At 44.7% G+C, this 27,285-nt stretch overlaps 3 protein-coding genes across 3 annotated transcripts; 2 read left to right on the plus strand and 1 right to left on the minus strand.

Moving 5' to 3' along the window:
* The first annotated feature begins 8,478 nt into the window (after positions 1 to 8,478).
* On the plus strand, positions 8,479 to 15,029 carry LOC112874188 (CBL-interacting protein kinase 7-like). Its single transcript, XM_025937382.1, has 3 exons — positions 8,479 to 9,945; positions 12,818 to 12,996; positions 14,674 to 15,029. Exons 1-3 carry the CDS (start codon positions 8,655 to 8,657, stop codon positions 14,785 to 14,787), a joined length of 1,584 nt encoding a protein of 527 aa, XP_025793167.1. The 5' UTR covers positions 8,479 to 8,654; the 3' UTR covers positions 14,788 to 15,029.
* Positions 15,030 to 15,262: 233 nt separating this feature from the next.
* LOC112874187 (protein OSB2, chloroplastic-like) lies at positions 15,263 to 19,123 on the plus strand. The gene is made up of 5 exons (XM_025937381.1): positions 15,263 to 15,657; positions 16,145 to 16,283; positions 16,435 to 16,516; positions 16,963 to 17,111; positions 18,624 to 19,123. Exons 1-5 carry the CDS (start codon positions 15,329 to 15,331, stop codon positions 18,819 to 18,821), a joined length of 897 nt encoding a protein of 298 aa, XP_025793166.1. The 5' UTR covers positions 15,263 to 15,328; the 3' UTR covers positions 18,822 to 19,123.
* Positions 19,124 to 20,781: 1,658 nt separating this feature from the next.
* Positions 20,782 to 22,066, minus strand: LOC112875895 (auxin-responsive protein IAA12-like). The gene is made up of 3 exons (XM_025939898.1): positions 21,677 to 22,066; positions 21,219 to 21,572; positions 20,782 to 21,119 (listed from the first exon to the last, which is right to left on the minus strand). The coding sequence occupies exons 1-3, from the start codon at positions 21,874 to 21,876 to the stop codon at positions 21,041 to 21,043; spliced, it is 633 nt and encodes a 210-aa protein (XP_025795683.1). The 5' UTR covers positions 21,877 to 22,066; the 3' UTR covers positions 20,782 to 21,040.
* Positions 22,067 to 27,285: the final 5,219 nt, after the last annotated feature.

Below are 27,285 nucleotides of genomic sequence, written 5' to 3' on the forward strand. Positions count from 1 at the left end.
ATCAGAGATTACCGGCAGGAATTATGAATCAAGCATCGCGTTCAGACTGTCAGTAAAACACTTGTACATATCATTGCCTGCCTTCATCTTAAAACCACACAATAATGCAAACCTAAATAATCTCCGGCTTCCCAGGCTGCGGGTAGGTGATGGGCTTGCAAATGCTGTTCATCAACAGCGAAGGTTCCTTTCTTGCTAGTGGCGGCTCCTCGGGAATCTAAATATGAAATGGCGCCTTCCATGGGCCCACACTTGTGCCACTTGGTGCCACCGATTTCTTGAGTTCGTAGTTGACCTGTGGGGCAACCGAAGCGGGTGAAGTGAGCCTGGGAGCAATCAAGCAACCAAAATACTCTTATGAAGATGCTCAGTTTTAGAAGAGTATCAATAGCATCAAGAATTCAACATAGCCTTGGCCTCCACAGAACCTTGGGTGCTGAAAAATGTAAATATTTATGACTTCTAATACGTAGTAAAAATGTATGAGCATATCAATACCATCGATGACGTACCTAATATTGATGGCTATATGATATAGGGAATCATGGTTGTTGGAAAAATGATAATAAATAGTACCAACGATGAACTGAGATGCCTTTATTAATAGTAAAGTTATTGTTCGTCACTTATATGTTCAGTATTGAACTATGTTTGTGTCTAGAGGACCCCTCACAAAGAATTAGTTTCTTACAAAAAAAATGATGGGATGCATGATTTGGATAAAAAAATAGTATGGAGAAGTGACAATCGATTAGGAATGTTGTGAAACATATGCATATATTGTCACTGTCTTTTTCTTTCAAACTTGCTCATTGAGATGGATTCGATTTGTCCTACTTGATTTATTAATTGAAATGAAATGGAAGCTGTAACTAGTACTCCGCTAGTTTTCTACATCATTACATATCATTTTAAAGACCAACATGTCAATATCCTGACAGATAACTGAACAGAGATAAACATATATTAGGTCACCCTGCCTTAGAGGCAATTAAAATAGAGTAAAATGCACCAAAGGGCTTTTGAACTTGTCCAAGGGTACGAGTAGGTCCATGTCCATTAACTTACTGAGTGGTTTATCTGAGGTTCAAAACCCATGGTGTACACTTTGATTACTAATAGGCGAATTAGCGTGATTGTGAAGGTTTGGAGCTTCAGGAACAACTTATAGCAATTTTAGGGATATATAACTACAAATTAATTCCTTCAACTTAGAACCAACTGGTTATAGCCCCATAGGCTTGAGTGGAGATGCATTTGTTTCAAAATACAGATATAGAATGCTTGAATGTGCTAGAGCTCTTATTTCATCATCATTTGTCAAATTCAAACCTCTCCCACTTTCAGTGAGTAATATCCCCCACTGCTGAGCTTAGAGCCACACTTGGTTTAGTTGATTATACCTTTTTTTTCCAAAGTAAATGTCGTATCCTCTTAAAGTGCATTAATCAATACCCCAAATTCTGGCAAATAATACTGTCCGAGATAGCTTCCAAGAAAAAAAAGTCCGAGATAGTTTAAGTCACACAGGAAGCTACATGTATGCTTGTGAAAGTCTAGCTAAAGTTGGAGCGATCCATCTAGTTGTTCAAAAGATGATTGCGATGGGCCAATAAGGACATAAGGTGATGCATGCCAGGCAGAATTCACTTCACCTTCAAGTCACTCAAAGCGAAGAAGATATACACGCACATTGGCCCACACAGCATCGATCGAAATAGTAGCACTGGAGCCAGAGAACATCATCCTGAAGACTAGCCAGCAAGATTCTTCACCAGGAAAATATCGTCTCCAGTCCTATCTGGTCCTCGTGCCGTGTTTGCCATGAACAAGTAACAAATGAAGTGTGTGTTCTTGAGCTCGATATACATCGAAAACTTTTTCGATGTCATATCGATGCGTAAGAATAGCATGCAAATGCATAAGTCAATGGGCCCCGAAAAGCATCACATGTAGAGTCGCATGTGCTGTGTAGGTACAGGATTGTAAGAAAGCCGTGCGCAAGACAAGAGATTGTGAGTTCAAATCCCATGAATTGCATGGTTGGGTGTGCTTGTGCTAATTAACTTTTTTTGGACTGGACTAAAGGCTGTTTTTTTTAGTAGTGAGAGTTCTTGTGTTGGAATGGCATTGCCTAAAGTTTTAAAAAATAACGTGTTCGTTTATTTGCAATGTACTTTGTCTAGTGGGGTTAGATAGATGGGCGATAGCCAATAGATGAATACCATTCGATTTTTTAGTGTCAGCTATAGTGCGAGATTTTTGGTTTGTGCCATGATTAATATAAGCTGGTAAAGTTGTGTATGTGCGCGCGCGCGCCACTTTGCTAGTCATGTTTATGCGTAGTGCAACAGTTACTTGCATTGTGTATGCATGATGTTGTTGAAGTGGCATGCATGATGTAGATAAAGAAGCATCCATTTTTTAAAAAAAGAAAACGAAGATAGATGAGCATCCGTATCTCGAAGAGGATCGACACAGGAGAAAAGCTACGGTTTTCAGCGTAAAATTTGGAAGGACAATGTGAAGTTCAGCATCTTGTAGCAGGTGGATCGAATGTATAAATAGAAAAGATATGGGAAGCCTTTTTGTTGAGGGTGTTCTTGTGACCGACAACTCCTCCAAACGGAAGGGAAAAATCCGAAGAAGAACAGGGGAGAAGGATAAAGTAATAAACATCGAATTGATTCTCACAAGACCTTTGTTACCATCTTTCCACGCATGTAAATTGCATGGCTAGAAAAAGTCCGGGATATTGTTTCAGCTAGTTGAAAATGTACGGCGGCTGCTTAAAAAAGTTGAACTTTTCGAACAGGTAAGCATGTCCTCTGTCGCCCAGTCAAAACATGGAACATACTTTTGTATTATTAAAAATTCAAACTTCATATATTCCGGGTAACAACAGGCAAAGTCTAGTACCAATTTTGAAGAGCAGACTGAAGTAAAATGCTGCAGCATATCACCTGCATCTTTGAACTGACACGGTAACCACGACTGGGGCGATTTTTCTTGCTGCCGTAGCGTATGAACACAAGAGTGGGGATATAGGCAGTCTCAGAATCCTGAGAAAAAACACGGAGTTGCATGTGATCTGCAGTGCTCGTATCGTGGACAGGAAAAAAACAGAGGCGGCCGCTACTACCGGGAGCCGACCAGTAGTGTACTGTCGGCGATCGAGCGCGTCGCTCGTACGGGCGCGGCAGCATCGATCTGGCTCGGGCTGCACCTGCCGGTGCGCGGTGTGCCACGCATAGCATAGCCGCCCGAGAGGAAACCTCCTGGGAGGTGCCCCACCAGGCAGCCAGACAGGTTCGGCGAATTGGGGCTGGGTGGCTGCCGGGCTGGTAGCCGTTGGGTTGGTTGCCACACACGGCGAGAGCCAAGGAGAAGTGGACGCGCATCGCCCTGCGCGTCAGCGCCGGTGGACGGGGATCCAGCTCAAACCCATCTGCTCCGCCTCCCTTCCCCGCACCCGGGCGCCTCCTCTCCGTTCGTTCGCTGCACCTGCAGAACCCGAGCGGCCGGGCGGCTTCCAGCGACCGGTCCGTGTGTCTCCGCTCCGGCGCCAACGCGTACTCGCCATCTCGTTTAGATCCATAATTATCGCCGCCCGCGACATTAATTTCTCCAGGCAAAAGAAGGTCGTTTTCGAGCAAAGCAAATCCGTACGTATTATAAAAATAAATAGAGTGGGTAGAAAGGATGGGGGAAGCCACACGGATCCTGCTATACACATGCAAGGTTCTAGCATGTGCTTTAATACTAGCACAGAGTGGAAATGGTCTGCATGTCACGTGCTATGGACATCCACTTTGCTCCTTAACCCTAAATAAAAATCGGCTTGATTTGCTCTCTTAAACTTTTTTCGTCATGCGAGCTGAGCTTTTTTCCAAAACAAAACACAACTTAATTGTGTCATTTGTCAACCCACGGAAATTAGGTTACAACTCAACTTTTAGGCGCAAGGGGAAAAAAAGACAATCACACTAGGGGGATAGATTGAATAGTTAAAATAATTTATGGGAGAAAATGGAACCAAAATTTTGTTTAGGAGATCAACGGAAAAAAATTGGATAATTCAAGACAGTAAAATCGACTTTTTCGTTATGAGATTTGAAAATGAAGTTTAGGTTTGGAGAGATTCACGTAGCTAATACTTAATGCATATGGCTCTAAAATTTTGTACTTTCATATTCGATTTTCACTAGCTCCGAGCTAGCAATGATCTTAGGTCGTCAACCAGCACAGCCGTAACGTATATGGTCGCCGCAAACATATAGCATATATATATATATATATATATATATATATATATATATATATATATATCAACTAGTGTATATATATAACTAGTAGATATACTATAGGAACCTTGAGTTAACCGGACCACGGTTGTTTGTATAGCACGCTCGATTGGTCTCACCGACCACTGTTGGTCTATTTAAGCGAGAAAAAAATTTAAATTACTCCCCTCAACTATAGCTAAAGTTGGGTAACCCCTAATCTATCGTGTGGTTCATTTTACCCCCAAACTCTACCCTTTGGTTCAAATTACCCTCTAATACAATTTATCTTTTTTTATTTCTCCATGCATAGGTGGAATTTTAAGTTGAAATTTTACAAGACGACAGTACACATCATAACACATGTTAGAAAAATATATCATAATTTTTTATCATTATTTTGATAGGTTAGGATATTTAATAATAAATTAATAATTGGAGTTCAAAATTATATGAAAAATAATGATGAAGAAGTTATAACAGTTTTTTTAATATTCACTACTACCTGCAAAATTTGAAATTAAAAATCAATAAATTGTATTATGGGGTAAAATGAATTAAATGATATAGTGTACCAACGGAATCAAGTTATAGTTTAGAGAGTTATTCAGACTTTGGTTATACTTGAAGGAAGGAAGTAATATAAATTGAACTTTTTTTTATGGCCAGTCATCAATACACATCACATCGAAGAAATTCCAATGCTTTAATTAGAAATAATCAAAGGGTCTCTATCTTTCTTTTCAAGGAAAAAACCCTGACAAATAATACTATTATTCTCAGGAAATTCATGTGGTAAAGCAGGGAGACCTTCACCCGACCCGGGCCCTGTTTAGTTTCCCTCCAAATTCCAACTTTTTACACTCTCTCTCCGTCACATCAATTTTGGGACACATGCATGGAGCAGTAAATGTATGTAAAAAATAACTAATTGCACAGTTTAATTGTACATCACGAGATGAATCTTTTTAGCCTAGTTAGTCCATAATTAGATAAAATTTGTCAAATACAAACGAAAGCACTACAGTATCACCGGTTGTAAAAATTTACAATCTAAACAAGGCCCCGGCCGGTTTTTATCTGCGCCATCGCTGCCCCTATCGTGAGGGTTCCTGTTACCACAGGGGGCGGGAAACTCCGCCGCGCGGTTGACATCTGATGTACGCCACCCTCCCTCTCACCCTGGAGCACGACTGGCGCCAGCCCCGCCACCACACGCCGCCGCCAGATTTTCCCCCGGAAAAAGTTGGCAAACCGTCCAGTCCAGAGCTCACGGCTGGCGGCCTCCGCCCCCGCTGATATTTTCCCCCACGGCGGCAGTTGTCCCAGTTGCGAGAGGCGACGCCGGCGAACAGCAACAGCGCGTCGTTCGGTTCGGTCTCACCTGCGCACGGCGCCACGGCCCGGATCGGGACCGGTGATGTCAGGATCGCTCCCACTTTTCTGGGGCCGGCTGGAGTGCCCTGTTGCTGGCTGGCCGCCCTCCCAAATATCAAAGGGACAAGGTCACCTTTTTTTTTTGTTGCAGATCAGCAAGGGCACTGGACACGTAGGCTTGCTGATCTGTGCTGCGTGGGGAAAAAAAAAAGAGAGAAAAAGATCTCAGGCCGCTCCGGCGAGGCCATGGAGTTTCTTCTCTATTTTGAGTTCCTGCATAATTCAATTGTCTCATTCATGATGTGCTTGACGACATGCGCTTGAACTCTTTGGTTGTAAGTGTACACCTTAATATATTATGCAACTAGCGAGGTGCTCCGTGCAAATAGTGCAGGTACCTAGTTTTTTCCAAACCTTTAGATTTTTTACTTAAAAAATTGAATGCAAATAGTTTTGTTTAGTTGTATCTTTGTAATTATTTTTTTCTAATAGTCATGGTCCAAACATAGGTGCAATCTTTATTTTTTTATTTATTATATTTTATGGTGTATTTTTGAATAATAATTTAAAAGAAAAATGAATGCTTTATACATCTTTTGGGTATTTACTGAAATTAATTAAATATTATATATTTTATTTTGACATGAATATTACTTTTAAAAAATATTTGCTACGTACAAATTTTTTTAGTATTCTAATACCGTACATGATAAATAAATAACCCTTAAACTTGTAGAAAAAGATTTAGGTAAGTGGTTCAATATATATACCACCAGCACCAAAAGTATAATATGCTTTTAAGAATCTTTGTTTGCTATACTATGGTAAAGATACATCACTGATGGTGTACGTCGTTACTTTTGAACGCTACCCGTGGCTTGCTATGGACGGGTGTGAATGTCAAACATCGATTTTCAAGTTGCTTTATTCTAAATCTTGCATTATCACTCCATAGTGGTTGTATAATCTATTGTTGCTTCTCTTCTAAAATTTTTAGCTCTCGGCCATCAACAGATGACAATGCTTCATAAGCAAAACATCACCGTCTCGATTACCTATGTGTTTTCTATGTTTAGAGACTCTCATCTACTCATCATTTTTCAGAATAAAATCACTTCTTAGCAATATTTTTATTTTCTAATTGTGTACAGTATGCTACTGTTCGCCTTGTTCGGCTAAGATTCTTCATAGCTAACTCATCAATTTTCTCTTTTTCTGATTGATGTGGTAATTCCAAGACCTTCTTGACAAACTTGATGGCTTCTTTTGACATTTTGTTCAAAATTCATATACAAATTAACTACTAATTTTATTAATTACAATCCTAGATTTAGCTATTTATTAACTTTATTTGACATGAAATGTTTGTGAACTTGTAGTCCTGTTTTTCACTCAAATTTAGGTTTTATTATTTTCATTTGACCTATGCTATTTATTTAGCTATTTGACATGAAATGTTTGTGTATTTTAATTCTTGCATTTATCTATTTATTAGTTATATTTAATATGGATCCTTTTGGTTGACTGCTAATTTTCTTATATTAATTTTGAATATAGCTATTTTGCTAATAATAAAATTTCCTCAAGTGCTAATGCTAATTTTCTTATTTTTATAATTTTAAATTTAGCTATTTACTAATTGTATTCGACATGGACTCCTTGGTTAAGTCCTAATTTTCTTACTTTTTAATTTTAAATTTAGCTATTTACTCATTGTATTCGGCCTGGACTATTTGGTCATGTCCTATTTTTTTTAAAATTTTTTATTTTTATAATCCCGAATTTAGCTATTTACTAATTGTATTCAATACGTGAACTACTCAGTTAAATCCTAATTTTCTTATTTTTCTAATTTCAAATTTAGCTATTTAATAATCGTATTGGACATAAATTCTTTGATCATGTCCTAATTTTCTTAATTTTTTTCCAATTTTTATAATTCCAAATTTAGTTATTTACTGATTGTATTCGATATGAACTACTTGATTAGGTTCTATTTTCTTATTTTTCTAATTCCAAATTTAGTTATTTACTAATTGTATTCGATATGAACTACTTGATTAGGTTCTATTTTCTTATTTTTCTAATTCCAAATTTAGATATTTACTAATTGTATTTGGTATGGTCATATTCTTTTTTTTAATTCGAAATTAGCTATTTATTAATCGTATTTGATATGGATTCTTGAGTTAGTTTAGATTGTTAGATCTTTATAAAATTTAACTGTGCAAATCTTTCTCTTTTTTAGATTAATGTGGGAATTTCTAGACCCTCTCGGGGAACGTGGTGGCTTCTTTTAAAACTCCCGGCGAATGCGGTGGCTTATTTTAACACTCCGTTATTAATACAATGGATTAATTGTATTTGATATAGATTCTTGGTTTAGTGTAGACCGTTAGATTTTTATAAAATCCAACATTGCAAATCTTTCTCTTTTTAGATTAATGTAGAAATTTCTAGACCTCTCGGCAAACTTGGTGACTTACTTTAACACTCTTTTATTAATATAATAGATATTTAAATATATAGGTAAAACTATGTACTAAAAAATCAAAGCAATACATAATTTGGAACGGTATAAGTATATATCTGTGATTACTGGGAGAATGTCATTTCCCGCAAGCTGTAAATGTGCCATTGTCAATTAGGCATCTCTGAAACCAGACAATTCCATTTCTTGAAATTCCATAAGTTTTCTGCGGTCCAAATAGGTCTTAAAATTTTTATCGCGGACCTAATTACGCGATCTACGATAATCATAATTTCACGCTATATAAATACCGAAAGCAAGGCAGTGAAAGGAACCAGCAAATGCTCTAGAGCGGCACATACGAGGACAACGTAGCAGACTCGACCACTCTCTAAAATCCTTTATAAACCAAACACGAGCCCCTCTGTAACCCATACCGCCATCGCAGATTCGCAGCGGAGCACAGCAAAGCAACAGAGGCGGCTGCGCCCTGCCCCCTGCCCGTCGCCTGGGTGCCGCGCGCCATGGCCGGCACCAAGAGCAGGTCCTCCGCCAAGGCCGGCTCGCCTCTCCTCGGCAAGTACGAGCTCGGCGGCCTCCTGGGCCGCGGCACCTTCGCCAAGGTCTACCGCGCGCGCTGCCTCACGGGGGGCGACCCCGTGGCCGTCAAAGTGCTCGACAAGCCCGGGCTGGCCGCCCCGGGCATGGCGGCGCGCGTCCTGCGCGAGGTCTCCGCCATGCGCCGCCTCCGCCACCCCAACGTGCTCCGCCTCCACGAGGTGCTCGCCACGCGCTCCAAGGTGTACCTCGTCATGGAGCTGGCGCCCGGCGGGGACCTCCTGTCCCGGCTCGCGTCCCTGCCCGCGCGCCGGCTCCCCGAGCACGCCGCGCGCCGCGTGTTCCTGCAGCTGGTGTCGGCGCTCATCTACAGCCACGCGCGCGGGGTGTTCCACCGCGACGTCAAGCCGCAGAACGTGCTCCTCGACGCCGACGGCAACCTCAAGGTCTCCGACTTCGGGCTCGCCGCGCTCCCGGACTCGCTCCGCGACGACGGCCGCCTGCACACAGCCTGCGGCACCCCGGCCTTCGCGGCGCCCGAGGTGCTCCGCCGCAAGGCCTACGACGGCGCCAAGGCCGACGCCTGGTCCTGCGGCGTCATCCTCTTCGTCCTCCTCGCGGGGCACCTCCCCTTCGACGACGCCAACATCGCCGACATGTGCCGAAAGGCGCACCGCCGTGAGTACGCGGTCCCGCGGTGGGTGTCGCAGCCGGCGCGCCGCCTCGTGTCGCGCCTGCTCGACCCGAACCCGGACACCCGCCTCGCCGTGGCCGAGCTCGCGAGCCACCCCTGGTTCAAGCGCTCGCTCAGCGTCGACTCGCAGCTCGGCGGCCTCCTGGGCGGCCAGGCGGAGCGCGAGCTGGTGTTCCAGGCCCCGCCCGCGCTCAACGCCTTCGACATCATCTCCATGTCTCCCGGCCTCGACCTGTCCGGGCTGTTCGGCGAGAGCCGGCGGACCCGGGAGAAGCGGTTCATGACCACGGCGTCGCCGGAGCAGACGGTGGAGCGGCTCGGGCAGGCGGGCGCGAGGCTCGGCTACTTCATTGTGGGCAAGAAGGGGGCCGAGCGCCTGCCGCTGGGCGGCCTGTCGGGGCTGGTGGCGATGTCGATGGAGATGTCCGAGGTGTCGCCGGCGCTGATGCTCGTGGAGCTGAGGCTGGAGGGCGGCGACGGCGACGAGGCCGAGGCGTTCGGGTGGGAGGAGCTCCGGGTGGAGCTCGGCGACGTGGTCGCGGCGTGGCACGTGTGCGAGGAAGGTTGATTCCGCAGGCTGGAACGGGAGCTGCAGGATCAGAATTCTTTCGTAGGATCCATGGAAAGTGTATGTATAGCAAGTGCACAATGTGAAAAGTTGATTAGGACGCGCTGTAATGTGTGACGCTTGAGATTAGTTAGATTGGTAGTTCGATCTAATGTGTGATGTTTGATCAGGTTGCCATATACTGTGTATAGCAGCATCTTCGTTCTGTGATTCTTGAAGTGCTGAAGAAAGCGACATAGTTTTTCAGAGACTCAAACGACACTCCATTCCGGTCCTTATGCAGTTTTCCAAGAGCATGCTTGCAGCGCAGGAGTTGTACGAGGATTTTGCTAGAGTCTGATAGGAAACAGTTGGATTCCAGAACATTGGAGTCACAAGGAAATTTTTCCGAAAGAAGACTTGCCAAAATGGCTACCGTTCGTTGGGTACGCATGGCATATGTATGTCCTGCAAGCACCAAAACTGGAATAAACTTTTGAGTCGATTGCAATACCAAGCAGTTTCCAAGAGTGCTCCTGGGCTCCTGGCCCACTCGACCACCAGACTTGACTGTACATTCCCCTCGCCATGGACTCATCGTCTTCCCTGACAGCGGCCGGCAATCCAACCGCAGGAAAGCCGTCCATTTTGCCTCTGTACCCACCCAGCTATGAGGTCGATTCGCTCTGCCTCCTGGGTGGCAAATCATTTCCCATCTGCATTCGTAACAGTTTCAGTCAGTCCAAATTAAGGTGCTGCTGAATCTTGCTGCGCTGAAGAAGATGTCATCCTAACCAAGAACCCATGGCGCAAAAGGTACGGTTGGCAGATACGCCTATATAAAATATACCGCGAGAGTTCATCAGTGGAAGTCGCAGTCGGCTTCGCCTCCAATCGGGATGAAAACGGTGTGCAGGAGCAGGATCAGTGGAAGGTGCATGGAAAATTTAAGTTTGGGGAAACCCGAGATCACGTCGATGGCATCATCCTCAGTGACTTTTGGCACCGCCAGATGCATGATGAAATTCGACACGCGCGAGTAGAACCCAGTAGAAACCACACCAGTCATCTTATTAAACACGTCGAAATGCAGACCCACGCAAAGGCACGCAGTGTAGCGTGACTTCGTCAGCTACTCGAACTGTTCAAGCGTCGGCAAATTGCGGCCTAGTACCTGGATAACCAGAGTAGCAAGCCTGCAACTGCAAGTGGGTAACCAGAGTTGCAAGCCTGCAAGTGGGTGTGTGCTAGCAGGTGCCGACGAAAGCGAGAATGGGTAGGATCTAGGGGGAGGAAAAGGGAGCGGTCTTGACACGGACGCCGATCGGAGGAGCGGACGAGACAAAAGCAGCTGTGCTGTGTTACAGAATGCCGATGCGAGTAGTTTGTATGGGCGGCCGTCTATCCCGTCTCGGTTCTTCTTCCGGATCATTAGTTCTCTGTCAACAAGATGAGCTCCGCAGCTCTAATTTCTCCGTTCCTGACGTCCTCAACAACCTGTAAAGTGGTGGAAAGTGAGTTAACAGCTAAGTAAGCGTTGAAGGTTTGACTGGATGCCCATCTAATACGCCGGTTCGGCTATAGTTTCAGGAGAAAGAAGCTCCGATGGAACACATGTGCAAGAAAAGCATGGCAAAACGACATTTGGTGTCCTCCTCTGCTCGTCAATTGGTCAGTTCTGAACTGAGAGACATTTCGATAGGCAGTGGAATTAAATCCAGTCATCGTTCATCTCGATCTCACCGTCTCTTCAGCCATGGCCCTTGGCCTCGGAACAGAACACCATGATGATTGAGCTAGCTAAATGATGAGGCCAACGCAAGCCTGCATGAATCCGCATACACGCACGAGGGCATGCATCCTCTGAAAGCAGGCTTGGCGCCTAGCTAGCGAACGAAGAAGTCTGACCCGGAGAAGTTCTCTGCAACTGCAGCTCCTTTACCAGCTCTGTGGATGGAGGAGTCCCCTGTTCCTTACAGTCAACGAAAGGCATCCTGAACTGAAGATGAGCGATACCTAACACCCCCCGCATCGCAGCAGAACTTGCCGTCGTTTAGCTGCCATCGTGTACTGGATTAGTCTAACTGTGTCTAGGCTCCTCACCTCCCATTGGATGTGAGGAGAAAAAGGATTTCCTTCTCCCCTCGTGTCAAAAGGAAGCGCAAGAACAAAGTGGTCACAATCAGAGACGAACAGTTCCACAGGCATGTTCCGGAATCTGATTGAAAGCGTGAATCAAGGTGGTAAAAGTAGCTAGAAATGCACACGCTTCTTCATCTTCTTCTTGCCCCTTTTTGAAAAATAAATGTAAGCAACACGCTTCCTGTAATAAGTCCTACTAGGACACACCATACGAATTGAAGTTAGAAAATATATGCAAAGATACAAAGCCGAAGAGGCCCAACGTTCAACTAGTCCAACTCTGCAAGTTTTATGGCCCTGCGCCCCTGCCCAAACTCACCCATCTAGAACTTTTCTGGCCCAACTGTCTGCAAGTCTGTATGGCCCAGCCCAAACGCACCCTCACGTTACAAGTGGCGGCCCACTTTGCATCCAACGGGCAGCGAGGCATCACCGTCGTGTTACACGAGACCGAAGGGAGCGTGTCGGAAAAACGTGGGGAGCCTGTCACATTAACTCCACCACCACCACCACCATAGAACGCTATCCCATCCATCTGAGACAAAATATCCCACCAGCAGCAGCAGCCATGGGGATAGCCGTGGTGGCTCCCGTCGCGGCGGCCTCCTCCTACCTCGGGGCGCCGCCGAGGGCCGCCGCCGCCGCGGGGAGGGCGCCGGCCCGCGCCCAAGTCGCGGCGGCCGGGATGTCCTCGAGGGCGTCCTCCTTCGTCGGGTGCGGGCTCGCGGTGGCGGCCGCCTCGATAGCCGCGCGGCCGAGGAGAACGGGCTCGGGGGGAGGCGGGGCGCTCGGGTGCAAGTGCCTGTTCGGGCTCGGGGTGCCAGAGCTCGCGGTAATCGCCGGCGTCGCCGCGCTGGTGTTCGGGCCCAAGCAGCTCCCCGAGATCGGCCGCAACATCGGCAAGACCGTCAAGAGCTTCCAGCAGGTGAGAATCGGAGCGTAAACTGTAACGGAAGCTCGTAATTTGTGGGGATGGGTGTGCGGTACTGGCAATAGTTTACTGGTGGTTAGCAGCTGAGGAAAAAAAATGGGGTGACCCCCTTTTGCTCGAAATGCTAAAGCTTAGGTCTTCTTCGTAGCGCAACTAGTGTCTTTACCAATTTACAAGGCACTCTTCGCTAGCGCTTTCAGTTTCCGTTGCAATTCTGAGGATTTTTGTGCTCTACAGAATGTTCAATTTAGTATCCTGTGGCTTAGAAACATAGTGACGTATAGTGCATTCCTTACCGTTTAGCCCAGTGGTTATTATGAGCTTAGCGGGATAATACCAACGGAATGAAATGTTGCCACATTGCTTTCTCATTTTGACTTGAGAATCCTGTTTGTTATAGCAGCGTGATGAGTGGCGTTGGGTTCAGGGATGTGAGATTTGGAGCCACGGTCATGTTTTCTGAACTGCAACAGGAAGTAGAACATATTTTTGGTGTGTTCAGGCTTCTTCCAATTTAATTGTTTGGGATGCAACTGAACGGTTATTGCCTGTTCTTGTGCATTTGCAATTGTACAATCTCCCAGAATGCTATGATATGCACAGTTATTTTTGTTTCTGACGAAATATGTCATATAGAGAGGTTAGAGCTGTAGCGAAAATTAGAGCTGTTATCTGTACTACACGTTCTGCAACTTACAGGTGCCAGTGTGCTACCTATTCCGTGTTCGTACTTGATGAGACTTATGAAATATGCTTTCTTCTAAAGTTCTAATGTCCGTGGCATTCAACAAACAGTAAAACAGAGATGCAGCTATCATGCTTGGATCTGGCTTCCTAACTTAGGCAAACTACTGAACATTCAGACCATAACAATTATTGGATCATGCTCTATGGCTATTGGCTAAAGCACATAATATTACTTATGTCTTCACTGCTATCTTATCAGCTTTATCACTTTGTCAAGTGCAAATGTGTATATGCTGTTGTCGTCTGCTGCTGCTACATTACATAGTCTAGTATATAGCTGCAGTTGCTATCCAGCATTTTTCCTCTGCATACTCGATGAAACTATGGCCTATCCAATTTGACCTGACTGTACATTTCTACATTTGTTAATTGGTAGCCCCAGCATGCTAAGCCTTTGTTGTTTTTAATAAAAACAGGAACAAACAGGTCTCTGGTCTAAAAATTAAGGTGATTTGTGGGTCATGATCTACCTTTTGGTTGTTGGCGGCCTGGCATGCTTTGGCTTATGGTTACCCAATCTACTTGGTAGGATATAAAAGCTGCAGAGAAGAAGTGATTTTAAGGTTTACAAGGGGCAGCTCGTAGAAGTTGAGAAGTGCTTTCATTCTGCAATGTCACCAGTTAGCTCAACTTGTTTTTAGTAGGCAGTCCGTGGAGAAGCTCACTAATGGCTAGAGCTTTGGAAACCGCAACAGCAGTAGTTTTATAATCCTTACTGATGGAAATTTTGCATTTCCTTTTGGCCTCACTTTTCCAAGATTTTTATAGGACTGGTCCACGTCAGCGTCCGATACTGATTTGCACTTTTTGAAAGCTTGCTGGATATGCACGCTTTGTGTTTGGTTTTCACAAGACAAGCTACTAGTAGATCTTTTCCAGTTTGTAAAATTGTTTACTGACCCATTTGTCTAAATTCTCTCTCAGGCGGCTAAGGAGTTTGAAACTGAACTGAAGAAAGAGCCTGGGGAAGGCGGCGATGAGCCCCCACCTGCAACCCCCACGGCCGTAGGCGATGGGGAGGAGAAAAAAGGGGCTTGAGGCATGGTCAAGTAGCAAGGAGCGCACATGAGGATCTACCTAGAGTTGTCAGTTAGGGTTCTGTATGTACAACTGTATTCTGGGCTTCTGGAGGTAGCAGCAAATTCCTGCCCGTTTATTTTGATCACCTTGCAGTTTCAGGCCATGTAGCGATGTTGCTTGTAGTTTGTACCCGGGAAGAACAACTTTTCTGTGAAAAATGTCGTGTTATTCAATATGAGGCTTATCTTGAGCAATATTCAGTTTTGCAATTGTCAGTTACCTGTAGCACTTAATTTAAGACTCAGTGATTCGAGTTAAGCAGCGTGGCTGTGTCGCTGTGACCTGTGAGCTGAAAACACTGGAACAAGCCTTGCAAGATAGCAGCCTGGAGGAAGTGCCAGCATGGCAGTCACACGATAGCTCGTGGGGTCCACGCGTCAGTTACCGCCGCCGCAGGCTCCGGGACCACTTGCAGTGAGAGAAAAGGCCACCGAAATAAGCTCACGAGGCCTCCCATCCCATCTCCGGCAGAGAAAGGCGAAAGCCGGAAAAAATCACCATGGCTATCCTCGCCGTCGCCTCTCCGCTCAAAACCCTAAACCCTAGCTCCGCGGGCCACCGCCACAGGCGCCTCTCCACTTTGCTACTCCGCCTCCCGCCGCCGGTGCTACGAGGGCGCCGCCTCCAGTGTTCCGCGCAGTACGGCGAGGCCGCGGCGCCTCCCACGACGCCGCGGCCCGCGGAGATACCCTGGAGCAGGGAGCTCTGCAACTCGGTGCGGCTCATCGGAACGGTGGGCACCGAGGTCGAACTGCGGCAGCTGCCCAGCGGCTCCGCCGTCGCGAGGGGTCGCCTCGCCGTCTGGAAGTCGGCCACCGAGACTACATGGTATTCCTAATTCGATTAGTGGTGCTACGCAATGCTAACTTTTCCTCAATTTCCGCGTCTCTTATTCTACCCTATTATCGGGGTTCCGGTTGCGTGTTAAGACAGTCGTCGGTCACTCGTTGTAGGCATGTAGCTTAGTGTAAGAGAGATGCATGGTTGTTGAGGTGACGGCAAAGGCCTTGGTAATATAAGGACGGGACCAGTCTGGAAATGTTGGATTGTAGCAAGATGATTGTTGAGACCATGAATTGAAGTTTTGTTTGTGGACAGTTTTGTTGTGGCAAAGGGTTTTGCTGCTTATATATTGAGGTCAGAAGATACTAATAAATCATGGAACAACCATGTATTGTCTATATAAATATTTCTCGCATTGCAGCTACATAATTACTAACTTTACATGCTGTCAGAGTCAGAAATATTGGTATTGAAAAATGCATTCTTAATAGTAATTGCTGTTTAAGTGTTTATTGGGGCGATTATACTACAGGGTGACTCTACAATTTTGGGATAACCTGGCTCATGTGGCCTCTGAGCATGTGAAGAAGGGTGACCGAATATATGTTTCTGGACGGCTTGTGTCAGATACTGTTGATGAGGGGCCTGAGAAGCGGCATGTTTACTACAAGGTATCATATTTACTAGTTTGCTTTCAGTGCTGTTTTCCCCCCTCTAATACTCAGGTGATCTGCGTATCATTACATTAAGAGTGGTTACACTCTATTTTAATTCTCCATTTTTCTTTGATTATGATGGATTGATGGATACACTGTTTCTCAGGTTGCAGTTCAAGAGTTAAATTTCATCGAGTCCATGCAGCCAGTTCGATTATATGAACCAGAGGCAAGCCAGGATACCCCAGGTATGGATCTCAGCTCGGCTGTGAAGCCTTCTGTTTTTATCATTAAATTGCTGCTTTTCCCATTCTTGTCTGTTCATATTCCTGTTAGATATATTAGTCTGTTGTGGCATGTCCACTTACTTTCTTTTTGGAAAAAAATAGCAAGGTATTCGAGTACTCTTAAGTATTAGAAGATCACAAAACATAACATTAGATGTGTATGTAACTCTTTCACGGTCAACCTGCTTTTTGGAAAAAAACAGCAAGGAATTTGAGTACTCCTAAATCTTTACCTGCATCATTCTTGAGTGTTCTTGCAGAAACAGTTGATTGATGTAGTTTTCTTCAGTATATGAAATGTTTTACTAGCCAATGATGCACATGACTCGGTTCTAGGTAGCTGTTTACTGATGTAATGAAAATTCATAAAAGTTAAAAATTAACTCTCCCTTTTTGTTGAATCAAAGGTGGAAGGCGTGGTGATTATTTTGATTCTACCTCTAGTTCAACTGAGGATAAAAATAGGGACAATAGCAGTTCTTCTCGATCAACTGAAGAGCTGTGGCAGGCCTTCTTTGCTAATCCACTTGATTGGTGGGATAACAGGACAAATAAGGTTAGATATCTTATTTATCTTCTTCATCTGAATGATTTAAAATGACAACCATTTATCATTTTACAATGTAACAGTTATCTTGTATGTAGCGACTTAAACTTTTTTTAGGTGGTCTATTGCCGATTTTCAAATGGAAATAGAAAATATTAGAGAAAAGAGAATACATGAATACCTAGAACCAATTAAAAGAAGTTCAATTATTTACTAAGGGAAAGGGATAAGTGGTCAGTGGAGTGAGGTTAAACATTGAAACTTTAATGGTAAACTTCTGTTAGGAAAGATATTTCTCCTTTTTTTTCTATTCTTTCTGGTGAGTTTATGCTTAAGTTCTGCTCTTCTTACCTCAAGATTTAAGACTAGTCTAAGCAGGGTTCAGCACATTGTATGCCGGAGATGTCTTCTGACTTGTGAACTTAGCCTTCTTTCTTGGTATTAACCAATTTAACCAGAACAGAGTACATTGAATTTTCTGATTTAGAATAGTGGAAATAAAACATCTAAGTCGCAACTTAGTCAACTTAAGATAGTAGCTGTATTTACTGCTTGACCCATGCAATTGTTTTTTCTTTGCGAGGGATGTAACTGATTTTTTTAGTGGTTTAATCACAGTTCTATATGCCATGCAGAATTGTGAAAAATCACTCTCCTGAATCGATAAACAATTTTAGTACCAATAGCAAATATAATTAGGTTTGCAATCAAGAGTTTAAGACCTGTCATCAGTCACATAACACGCTTTCACTTCCGTTCAGTGTTTGCTTTGTAATCAAACTTGAACTGGTTGCAAGGAAATGTTTATTTATGTATCATATACCTTATGACATATATATTTTAAATTAATAGCTAGATGCAATCACGCAACCATTGGCACCAAGTCAATACAAAATGTCCAAAAAAAAGATTTAGGATATAGTCTAGAGAATGCTGTGCACTTCAAAATTTCATTGTTGAACGGAAATTGTGTCCGGGAAAACCTAAAAAATAGAAGTATGCTGTCTTAATATTTTGTTTCACCTTATGCTTCTACTTCAGAGATATTTTTCCAGAGTCTTTTTCCCTGATATAGGTGAAATTTGTTCTTGAATTTATATGGAGCTAGACTAAAATAAGTGATATGTTCATGAGTTTTCTTAAACAGTTTCCTTCTATTTGTCTATTGTAGTCTCATAATGATTTACACTAAATATGCTTGCTTGTATAAATAAATGATGAAATACTGCAATGCATGGACAGCGACTAGTTTGGTCCATAGTTAAAATTGAATGATCTCCAGTAGAAGCTACATTCTTTTACTTGGCCTCATTGTAACATGCAAGAATGTGTTACGTTATGAATTCGTGCTCTTTCTTTTCCTGCTCCCAGATCGTTTAAGACGGTTACATTTCTTATTGATGTATTTATTGCTCCAATAATTTGTCTATCCAAAACGATTTGTTAGGAAGATATATGTGCTTGACATTTGTTTGATCATGTTGAATACATTTGACCTATGGCCTTAATTCATATCAACAGAAGAACCCAAGGTATCCAGACTTCAAGCATAAGCACACCGGTGAAGCCCTGTGGGTTGATGGGCGGAACAACCCCAACTGGGTTATATCTCAGCTGGCAGTGTTGGACTCAAGAATGGGTTCTCTGCAAGACAATGAGAGAAAACCAGTCTCCTATATGTATGCGGACGAGTTCATGACATTGGATGGCAATCGATAGTCAACCGAGGAAGCCTCGCAGTCCCCATTTGTGCTTCTCAGCAAGCTGTTGTGCTGAAAGCGTGATATCTGGCTGGTGTTCATGGATGCTGTATCAGTTTTGTTGTACATATCTGGGCTCGTGAAGGTTTATCAGGGAGGTGGACGTGCGGCCTTTTCAGTAGTATTATGTAGCACTCTGAAGTGTAGCAATGACAAACAAACGGAGAGAAGTTGGAGAAAGCCTTGGTGTTTACTTGTTTGACATATGGTGAATCTGTTGGTATGTTGAGTGTCATCTGGTATTCAGGTTTTGTGACTTAACTCGGACGGATTATGCATTGCAATGACCGTGGCCCATTTATGCGTATGTGTGCTTTAAGAAAAAAACCTGGGGATGCATAGCGATGAATTCACTCACCAAAAGAACATTAAACTACTAAAACAAGGAAAGATAAAACATTTTTTTTTCGAGGCGAGGCTCAAGCCGATTTCCATAATTCCATTAACTCAAACGGAAGTTCTAGAAGTCTGTAACATGCAAAGAAGCAGAACGCAAAGATGGAAAGATTAAACATGAACAGTGAACAGTGAGAACGAGGCAATACTAACAGCAACGGCCGCCGTTGGTCTAGCAGAAGCATGTGCAGACACGACTTGAGCTGAGGTACATGTAACGAACACGATTTGATGAAAGCCGACTCGACGGAGAACCATTTATTTTTAGTTTTAGATAAAGTAAAAAAGCATGCTCAGGGCCTGTGTCCTTGCATGGTAACAGTGTACTTTGTGTTTCCTTATGTGATGCAACGGAGGCATGTCTCCTATACCAGCTGGAACTTGAGAGGATCTTTCGACGTGCCGAGTCCACTACATCCAAATCATGCACCTTGTGTGTCTCATTGCCATGGCACACACTAACTGACTAAGCACCAAGGTATGCGTCGATAAATCTCGTAGAGTATCATGGTGCCCCCCTTGACTTGTTGGGCGGTGTCTGAAGAATCTTCTCTGAAGCATTTTCTACGCCTTCAGCAGATGGACCTGCCGTATCTCCAGGCGTCATGCATGCCAGCAACCCTACAAACCGCAGCATCCCAGAAAGGTCGACGACGATGCCAGGACCCCAAAGTTTCCATTGTATACTTGAGAGGGAGGGTATTGACCTTGCCATTTTATTCTCCTTCTGATGGTGGGCCGGACGGAGACGTGGCAACGCATCAACTGCAGATCAGCTAGAGCTAAGAGCTAGTTCTTCCCCGATGCCAATGGATGCTTCTCCGATGCCGCGCTCTCATGTGCGCCCACATGTCTCGTGTCCGCCGGTGCCTCGACCGCCGCATGTGTTGACAACAAAACGCAGGCAGGCAGGCCGTCGGCGCCGCGTCTGCACCGTGCTTCCTGGACCGATCTCGGCGAGATAACCTTCTTCTTTTCCTCGTTTGACTCGGCTCGGTCGATCACAGTGGTTTTAATTTGGATCTCGGCATTGGCTGCCATCAAATTCTAATCCTCGATCGGGTTGCACATGGATGGGCATGGCGCGGATCGATTCGCATCGGAGCTTTTCATATCGAAGTCAATTTGTTCTAGAACGTGCAGGGGGCGATAGTTCAGGTGCTGCAAGGATGAAGAACATGTGATCCGTTGTTTTAGCTGTGAATAGCTTGAGGTGCTGTGAGGAAACACAAGAGGAATCGCTTTCAATTTTTGCGAAGATTTTGTGCTGCATCTTTGTTTGTCTTCTCTTCTGTATAATGTTCTTCTGAAAAAAAAAACAATTTGCCTTTTGACCACCCTGAAGAAGTAAAGGTCTTAGTAACGCCATGAACTGAATTAGCATCTGAATACGATCGAGAACGAAGGCATCAAACCACTAAACAAGCTGGAGGAAAAAAATTGAAGGCAAAGCTATCTAGATAGAGAACCAGATCGAGCTAGCTGTTCCCTCTAGCTATCTGGCTGCCCGGCCGGGAACATGGTTTCAAGTAATAATCAACGATCAATATAACTGTGTTTCGTTTGTACAAACACATGGAGAGTTAACTGAAGCAACCTCAGCATCTCCTTTGTGCTGCTAAAAGACCTAATTGTCTTATAGAACCAAAGCCGCACACATCCATGTGAGCGCTCTGATGCACCAAGCTCATCCTTTGGCTTGGGGATCTCCAACCAGAAGAACAAAAATAATAAAAAGAAACAAGAAGCTCTTGACATGCTGTCTGGCCCTCAGATCGATCTTCATTGTCTCGCTGACCCCAGGCCTGTGGCTTCAGATCTCTTCATGATCCTCAGCTTCTTGCAAGTGCTAGCGAACATCCTGCAGAAATATAGCGAAGACCATCATCAGTACTCTCGTTGATAGCATCAAAAAAGGTCTGAGGTGCCCTCTCGAAAGATGATGAACTATGGTACTCACTCGAATGGCACGTCGCCGACGAGCATCAGGTCGCCGTCCTTGTCCTCGTAGGTGACGGCGAACTCGGACAGGTTCGCGCCGCCGTTGTTGGAGGAGACGAACATGGCCTCCAGCGCCTCCCGGAGCTCCCTGTAGCCCTTGTACATCCTCAGGTCCACCTTCCTCAGGTAGGGGGCGCCGTCCATGCTCACTTTGACGAAGGAGCCGCCGGTGGTGGTGGTGTTCGCGGCCGCGGATGGCGCGGCGTTGCTGCTGGGCGCCGCCTCCTCTTTGGTCGCCTTGCTCTGCTTGCTGCTCGCCTGGAAGCAGCTCCTCCGGTATGACCTCACCGGTGGCCAACCTACGACGGGGGCCCTGCAAGAGTTGACATGTCGCATGTAAGAAACCGGAGCTACAAGAGGCAGTTCTTCACACGTATAGGTGCTCTGACTCTGAAAGCCTGAAAGGCTGCTACTCACTTGGCTGCAGGAGGTGCTGCCTCGACATCACGCTTGCCGGCCTCCTCGGCGGCGGCGTCCTCCACGGCGTCGGCGGTGGTGCGCTTCTTGCCCCTAGGCGTCGACGGCGCGGACAGCGCCGCGGCCTTCATCTCGTCGACGGTGCCCGGCAGGCCAAGCCTGAGCTCGGTGGCCATGAGGTCGCCCACGACGGTCTCCATCTCCCAACTTCTGAGCAAGTCCGGCAACGATGACGGCGAGTCCTGCGCCTTCGGTAGCAGCTGCCTCCGCGTCTCTAACACGCCTCGAGCGAGTTGCTCTGCGATCTCTTTCTGCTAGCTGAGAATGAGATGAGATGAGATGAGATCTGAGCTGGTGTGTTTGTTGGCCTTGGGGTGGCCTCGGCGCCCATGTTTTATAGGAGGTGGACAGCCGGGACGGCGAGGGTGAGGAGCGACACGGACACATGCATGCGGCGACGTCCGGGGCGTGGGCTAGGCTGTGCTGCGAGGGTGACCGGGGCGCAGCCACGAGCGGCCTGCCGGGTCGGCCGGCGACATGGATTATATTCCTCGGTCGACGGGGTCACACGGCGCTCGGGGCCGGAGGAGCAGCCCATGTGGGTGGGGCCCGCCACCGGCTGGCCGGAGGATATATATATACGTATCTATAGTGTAGTAGCGTGTATATGTTTATACGCTGGGTGGCTTCCCTTTGGCCATCAATCATGGTACGCACATATCTAATTTAAGGAAAAAGTTCAATTTACTCCCTTCAAGTATAATCAAAGTTTGAATAACCCTTTAAACTATAATTTAGTTCAATTTACCCCCCTAAGCTTTGCCATTTAGTTTATTTTTTCATAATACAATTTGACTTTTTTGTTTCTCCATACAAAAGTTGAATTTTAATTTCAAACTTTGCAGAGTAGCAATGGACATCACAATGCATATTAAAAAAATTTGTTATACTTTTTTCATCTTTATTTTTCATATAACTTTGAACTCCAATGATTAATTTATTATTAAATAGCCTAACCTATCAAAATAATGCTAAAAAATGATGGTGCATTTTTTCTAACATTTGTTATGATGTTACTATCATCTTGTAAAATTTCAACTTAAAACTCGACCTATGCATGGAGAAATGAAAAAGGCAAATTATATTAGGGGTTAATTTGAACCAAAAGGCATAGTTTGGAGGGTGAAATGGACCAATTGATAGTCCAAGAGGTTATCCGGACTTTGGCAATAGTAGAGGGGACTAATTTAGACTTTTTCCCTAATTTAATTTGCTCCATTAGTTGGACCGGATGGGTGGCTGGATACGCGGTTTTCCGGGTCCCGGGTTGATTTTGAATTCAGCAGGGCACATGGCGTGTTAATGGGTTGTCGATCATGCCGGTTCGGGTTCATATATAGGATCGGCGATCCGACTTGATCATCATCAGACTAGTAGCTTGGGGGTGCACTGATCTGAACAGAAACTCAGGTTGCTGGCTGTTTGCAGGGCGAAACCGGGTGTTTTGTTGGGCCGATAACCCGATTCTGTAGATGAACAATAGGATGATCAAGGAGTACTAGGAATGATTACTAGGATGCTATGATTAGAGATATCGGAGGAGCACTATGAGCTGTTCCCTTTCGGCCCTGTCTGTCGCATGGTGCATGATCTCTAATGTGTATCGCGGAATATGGGGCACTGTCCATTGCTTTCGGATGCCCACACACATCTCTTCCTCCACTTCCCACGGATCTTTGAGTAAACTACACCCATTGCTTATCATTGCGCGTCTCCTGGTTCGTACCTAGACTTTAAGGTTAGGCAACATGAAGGAATTCTTCGCACCGGTTAGATCTAAAATACATGCAATTGATGATCACTGGGGGAAAAAATGATAGTCGACGTACTTAATGCCACAGCTGTTTTTGTCGGGCCAACATTTAAATGGTGTTTAACAAGAGAAAGGCGCTCTAAAACTGACGAATAAAAGAGGCGAGCGAATTAAAGCTATAGGCTACTCAAGCTAAGGTTCATAATTCTCTATCCTATCTTCATCTACTTCACTTCCCCATTGCTTTAACCACTAAATGAGATACTGTTGTTCAGCAAATCTCTCTTGCTGTTGCTGTTACACCTTTTGGTTTGGTAAAGGTCCAACAAAGCCAAGTGGGGGAGTTGTTTGTTTGAAAATCTTCACACAAAGCATATTGTTGGGCTGTGCTAGTCCCTAAATATAAAGTGCACTCCTTAATTTGATGATGAGAACCGAATGGTCCCCCTGCGTAAAAGATTTGGCTCATAATACGGTATCATGATGGAAGTTGGGACTAGTTGAATCAAACTACATACCTTTTGGAAACAACACTTAACGAGCACTTCTAGAAAAGCAAAAGGTTAGTGCTTTCGGGAACAGGCTTGTCTTGTACGACGTAGGTAAAATCATGTCCTCCAGTATTTAAGGGCTTGTTTGCAGTGCCTTCTAGATAATGGTGAAGAAATTACTTTTCTTTTTTGCCATCAGTTTGAATAGGACTAATCCATACTCGTACAAATAAGCAAGAACTCCGTATGATCACTTACTAGTATCTTGAAGCAAGTTTGTTCATAGTCACAATAACAAGCAGGTGATTTGTAAAAAAAACTATAGTAACTCTATGCATGATGCTCCTTTCTTAGCTCATCATCACAACTGGTACAAGAAGCAGATGCAACCTTGGCGTGCATGTATGTTCCAATTAAGGAAACAATAATGAAACAAAACAAGGATATCAAGTTTCAGAGTTAAACCTTTAGGATAGGAAATTTAACAGGAGGGCAAAATCATCTAAATCATTTTTTCGAGAATGTACAAATGCATGTATTTCATTAAGAACAAGCTAGACAACAACTTCCCTCAAAGAAAAAAAAACATTACAACAACCATTATGCTAGTTTGGCCCCAACGCCAAACGGCAGCACACCAAAGATGAAAGACTACTACTCGTGGCATGAAAACCATATAAAACTTTTTTTCATGAAAACAAAGATTTATAAATTACCTAGATTAACATCTTCTTTCTAGAGATTATATTTTGCAATAATGTCTACATATATGTAAGTCAACCTCCTAGCTAGGTGACCCTGTAAAGCCCGGGGGACACCGGTGAACCAGAGCCCTAATCTGTCAGAACCGTTGCCAAAGTTGCCACTACAACCGACCATCTTTCGACATTGGTATGGACCATATATATAGCACGATTCGCAAGCGAGGTCTAACCGTATGCACATGTGACATATAGATTGTAGTTAGGCTGTATATGTACACATGGACATCACGCCAAGGAACAGGCGCCAAACAAAAGGTAACAAACGTCTCGGGCGATTGATAGAATGGACAAAAAACGTCCAAATTAAGTTAACAAATATTGGTACAGTTCGTTTTAAACAGGTCGATCGACGCCTAGTAGCTATACCCAGCCTAGCTAATCTGACCTCCTTGCGTTCTTTAGGTGTTGAGAACTACTTCAGATCCTGCTCCTGATGTCGACACATGCGCAGTGCTCCATGATTTGTTTTTGCAGCAGCTAGCAAGGTCGTGTGCGCTATCCCATGCTGCATATGATATATATGCTCCTCTTGTCATCACCAATCGATCCAAATGCAATCTATCGGACCTAGCTATTGACCATCAGTTTGTTGTTGGTAACTGCTGATGATCTAGCTAGCAGCTGCCTGCCTTGAAATGATGATGGAGCTCCTCACCTAACTAACGCGCTAGAATCAAGCAACAGCCTGATTCCCTGTCACAGTGGTGCCGTCCATGATTGGATGCATGCACTCGTATGCATCAAACTAGAAGCTCCCCAGTACCATCTGACTGTTGGCAGATGCCTTCTGCTCGTGCAACCTCTTGCAGGCACAAGCAGATAGAAACCCTAGCAAGCTAATTAACGCTTCTGATAATTGGGCTCCTAATAACTAAACTATGTGCGTCTCAACCGTACACGATTAAAAAGTTTATTTATTTGTGCTATATATATTCTCGATGAAGCTGCGATGTGTACCTGTCCTGCTGCTGGTGTCGCCCGGCCGGCCAGCGGAGAAGAAAACTCCTTGGATTCCAGGCGGTCTGCTGCATATGCATCGCGTATGATTCTGACAGCTGCACCGACTAAAGTGTTGGCACCGATCGATGCAGTGCAGTTGGACTTGTTCCGCGCAGCTCGATGGATGTATTGAATACTGCGTCGTCCGGGTTCCCACTACCACGATCAGAGCAAAGGTTCATGTCCAGTGTTAGTTTTCTGTTTGGAAAAGATGCCATGTGTCGCGATAACCTCCCACATCAGCCGTATAAACAAATGCAGTTGCCGGTGCGTGAACCGTATAATGAATCATGTGCTACTCAGTTATTCATCTTCTCTGCATCCAGTTTCTGTTGATTATTGTGTTTCCGCGTCCAGTTTTCAGTACAGCTAGCGCTTCTCGATCAAGGAAGTAACCGGCCGGTCCCCACTACTAAAGTAGGGAATTAGATGGCAGCTAAACCTTTCTTCTTGTTTCTGCCAATGCTTGATTGACCACAGACTAAGTTCCCTTGACCAGAGATTAAGTATCACTATATTCTATATCACGACAAAAGTGAAAAAAAGTAGATAATAATAATAATAATAATAATGTAGAGGTCTATAGGATTGCCTATTCTACAATCTACATATACCATACATGGCCGCCGCTCCTTTATTTGTAAACAGAGAACAACACCTCCGTGCCCCTACCTGAGCCTTCTAGAACCCATGGTGGCTCCAATATGGCTAAACCGCAATGCCAGTCCATTGATCCGGCCCACAATTACTTCCAAATGTAATGTTGTAGCTTTCATCTCAACATCCAAGCACTGATCAAAACTTTCAGGTTGATGGTGACTCAAACTTTGAACACAGGCATGAGTCAGGAAGCAAGTGTGGATCGATACCAAGTGGTGGCGCGGTGGCACACCGTCCTCCATGCTGGAGCAGTGGAGCTGATCGAAACCTTGCCTCCTAAATAGTGTTTTCACAACAGGAATTTAAAAGATCAGACTATACGACTATACTTGCCGGATAGTTACACTTGGACTTCTGCAAACCCTCGTGGTATGGTTATATATGGAGACAAGCGGAGATGAACAGTGCCCACGTCACGATCAGTAGCCGACACATCTAAAGATGGGGCGCGGGGGCAATGGCACTGGAGCAAGTGAGACGTCTGTGATGAGATCATTGAGATGCAGACCTATAGCGCAGCATCATGTATGCATGTCTGCAATCTTGGGGAAAAGGACGAAGAGGACAGCAAGATACACTCATTGTGTCAGCACTCGATCAGCACAACAAATCCATACTAATGAAAGGTAGGTGCCTAGCTTCAATCACAACCTGTAGCAAAGGATGTAACTATAGGTACGGGTCATGCTTGAGACTGTTGTGGCTAAGGTCCTGAGGGGATGTTCATGCTGCACGCACGGCTGCCCATTTTTGGAAGATAAAACTTAGTTGGTCCTATGTTGTTACGGTATCTTATTATTACTAGGATCCTACCTAGACACTTAAAACAAAAGGAGAAATCCTTACTAGGATCCTAGCTAGACACTAAAAAAAAGAGAAATC

Source organism: Panicum hallii, chromosome 9 (assembly GCF_002211085.1).
Source record: "Panicum hallii strain FIL2 chromosome 9, PHallii_v3.1, whole genome shotgun sequence".
Taxonomy (NCBI): domain Eukaryota; kingdom Viridiplantae; phylum Streptophyta; class Magnoliopsida; order Poales; family Poaceae; genus Panicum; species Panicum hallii.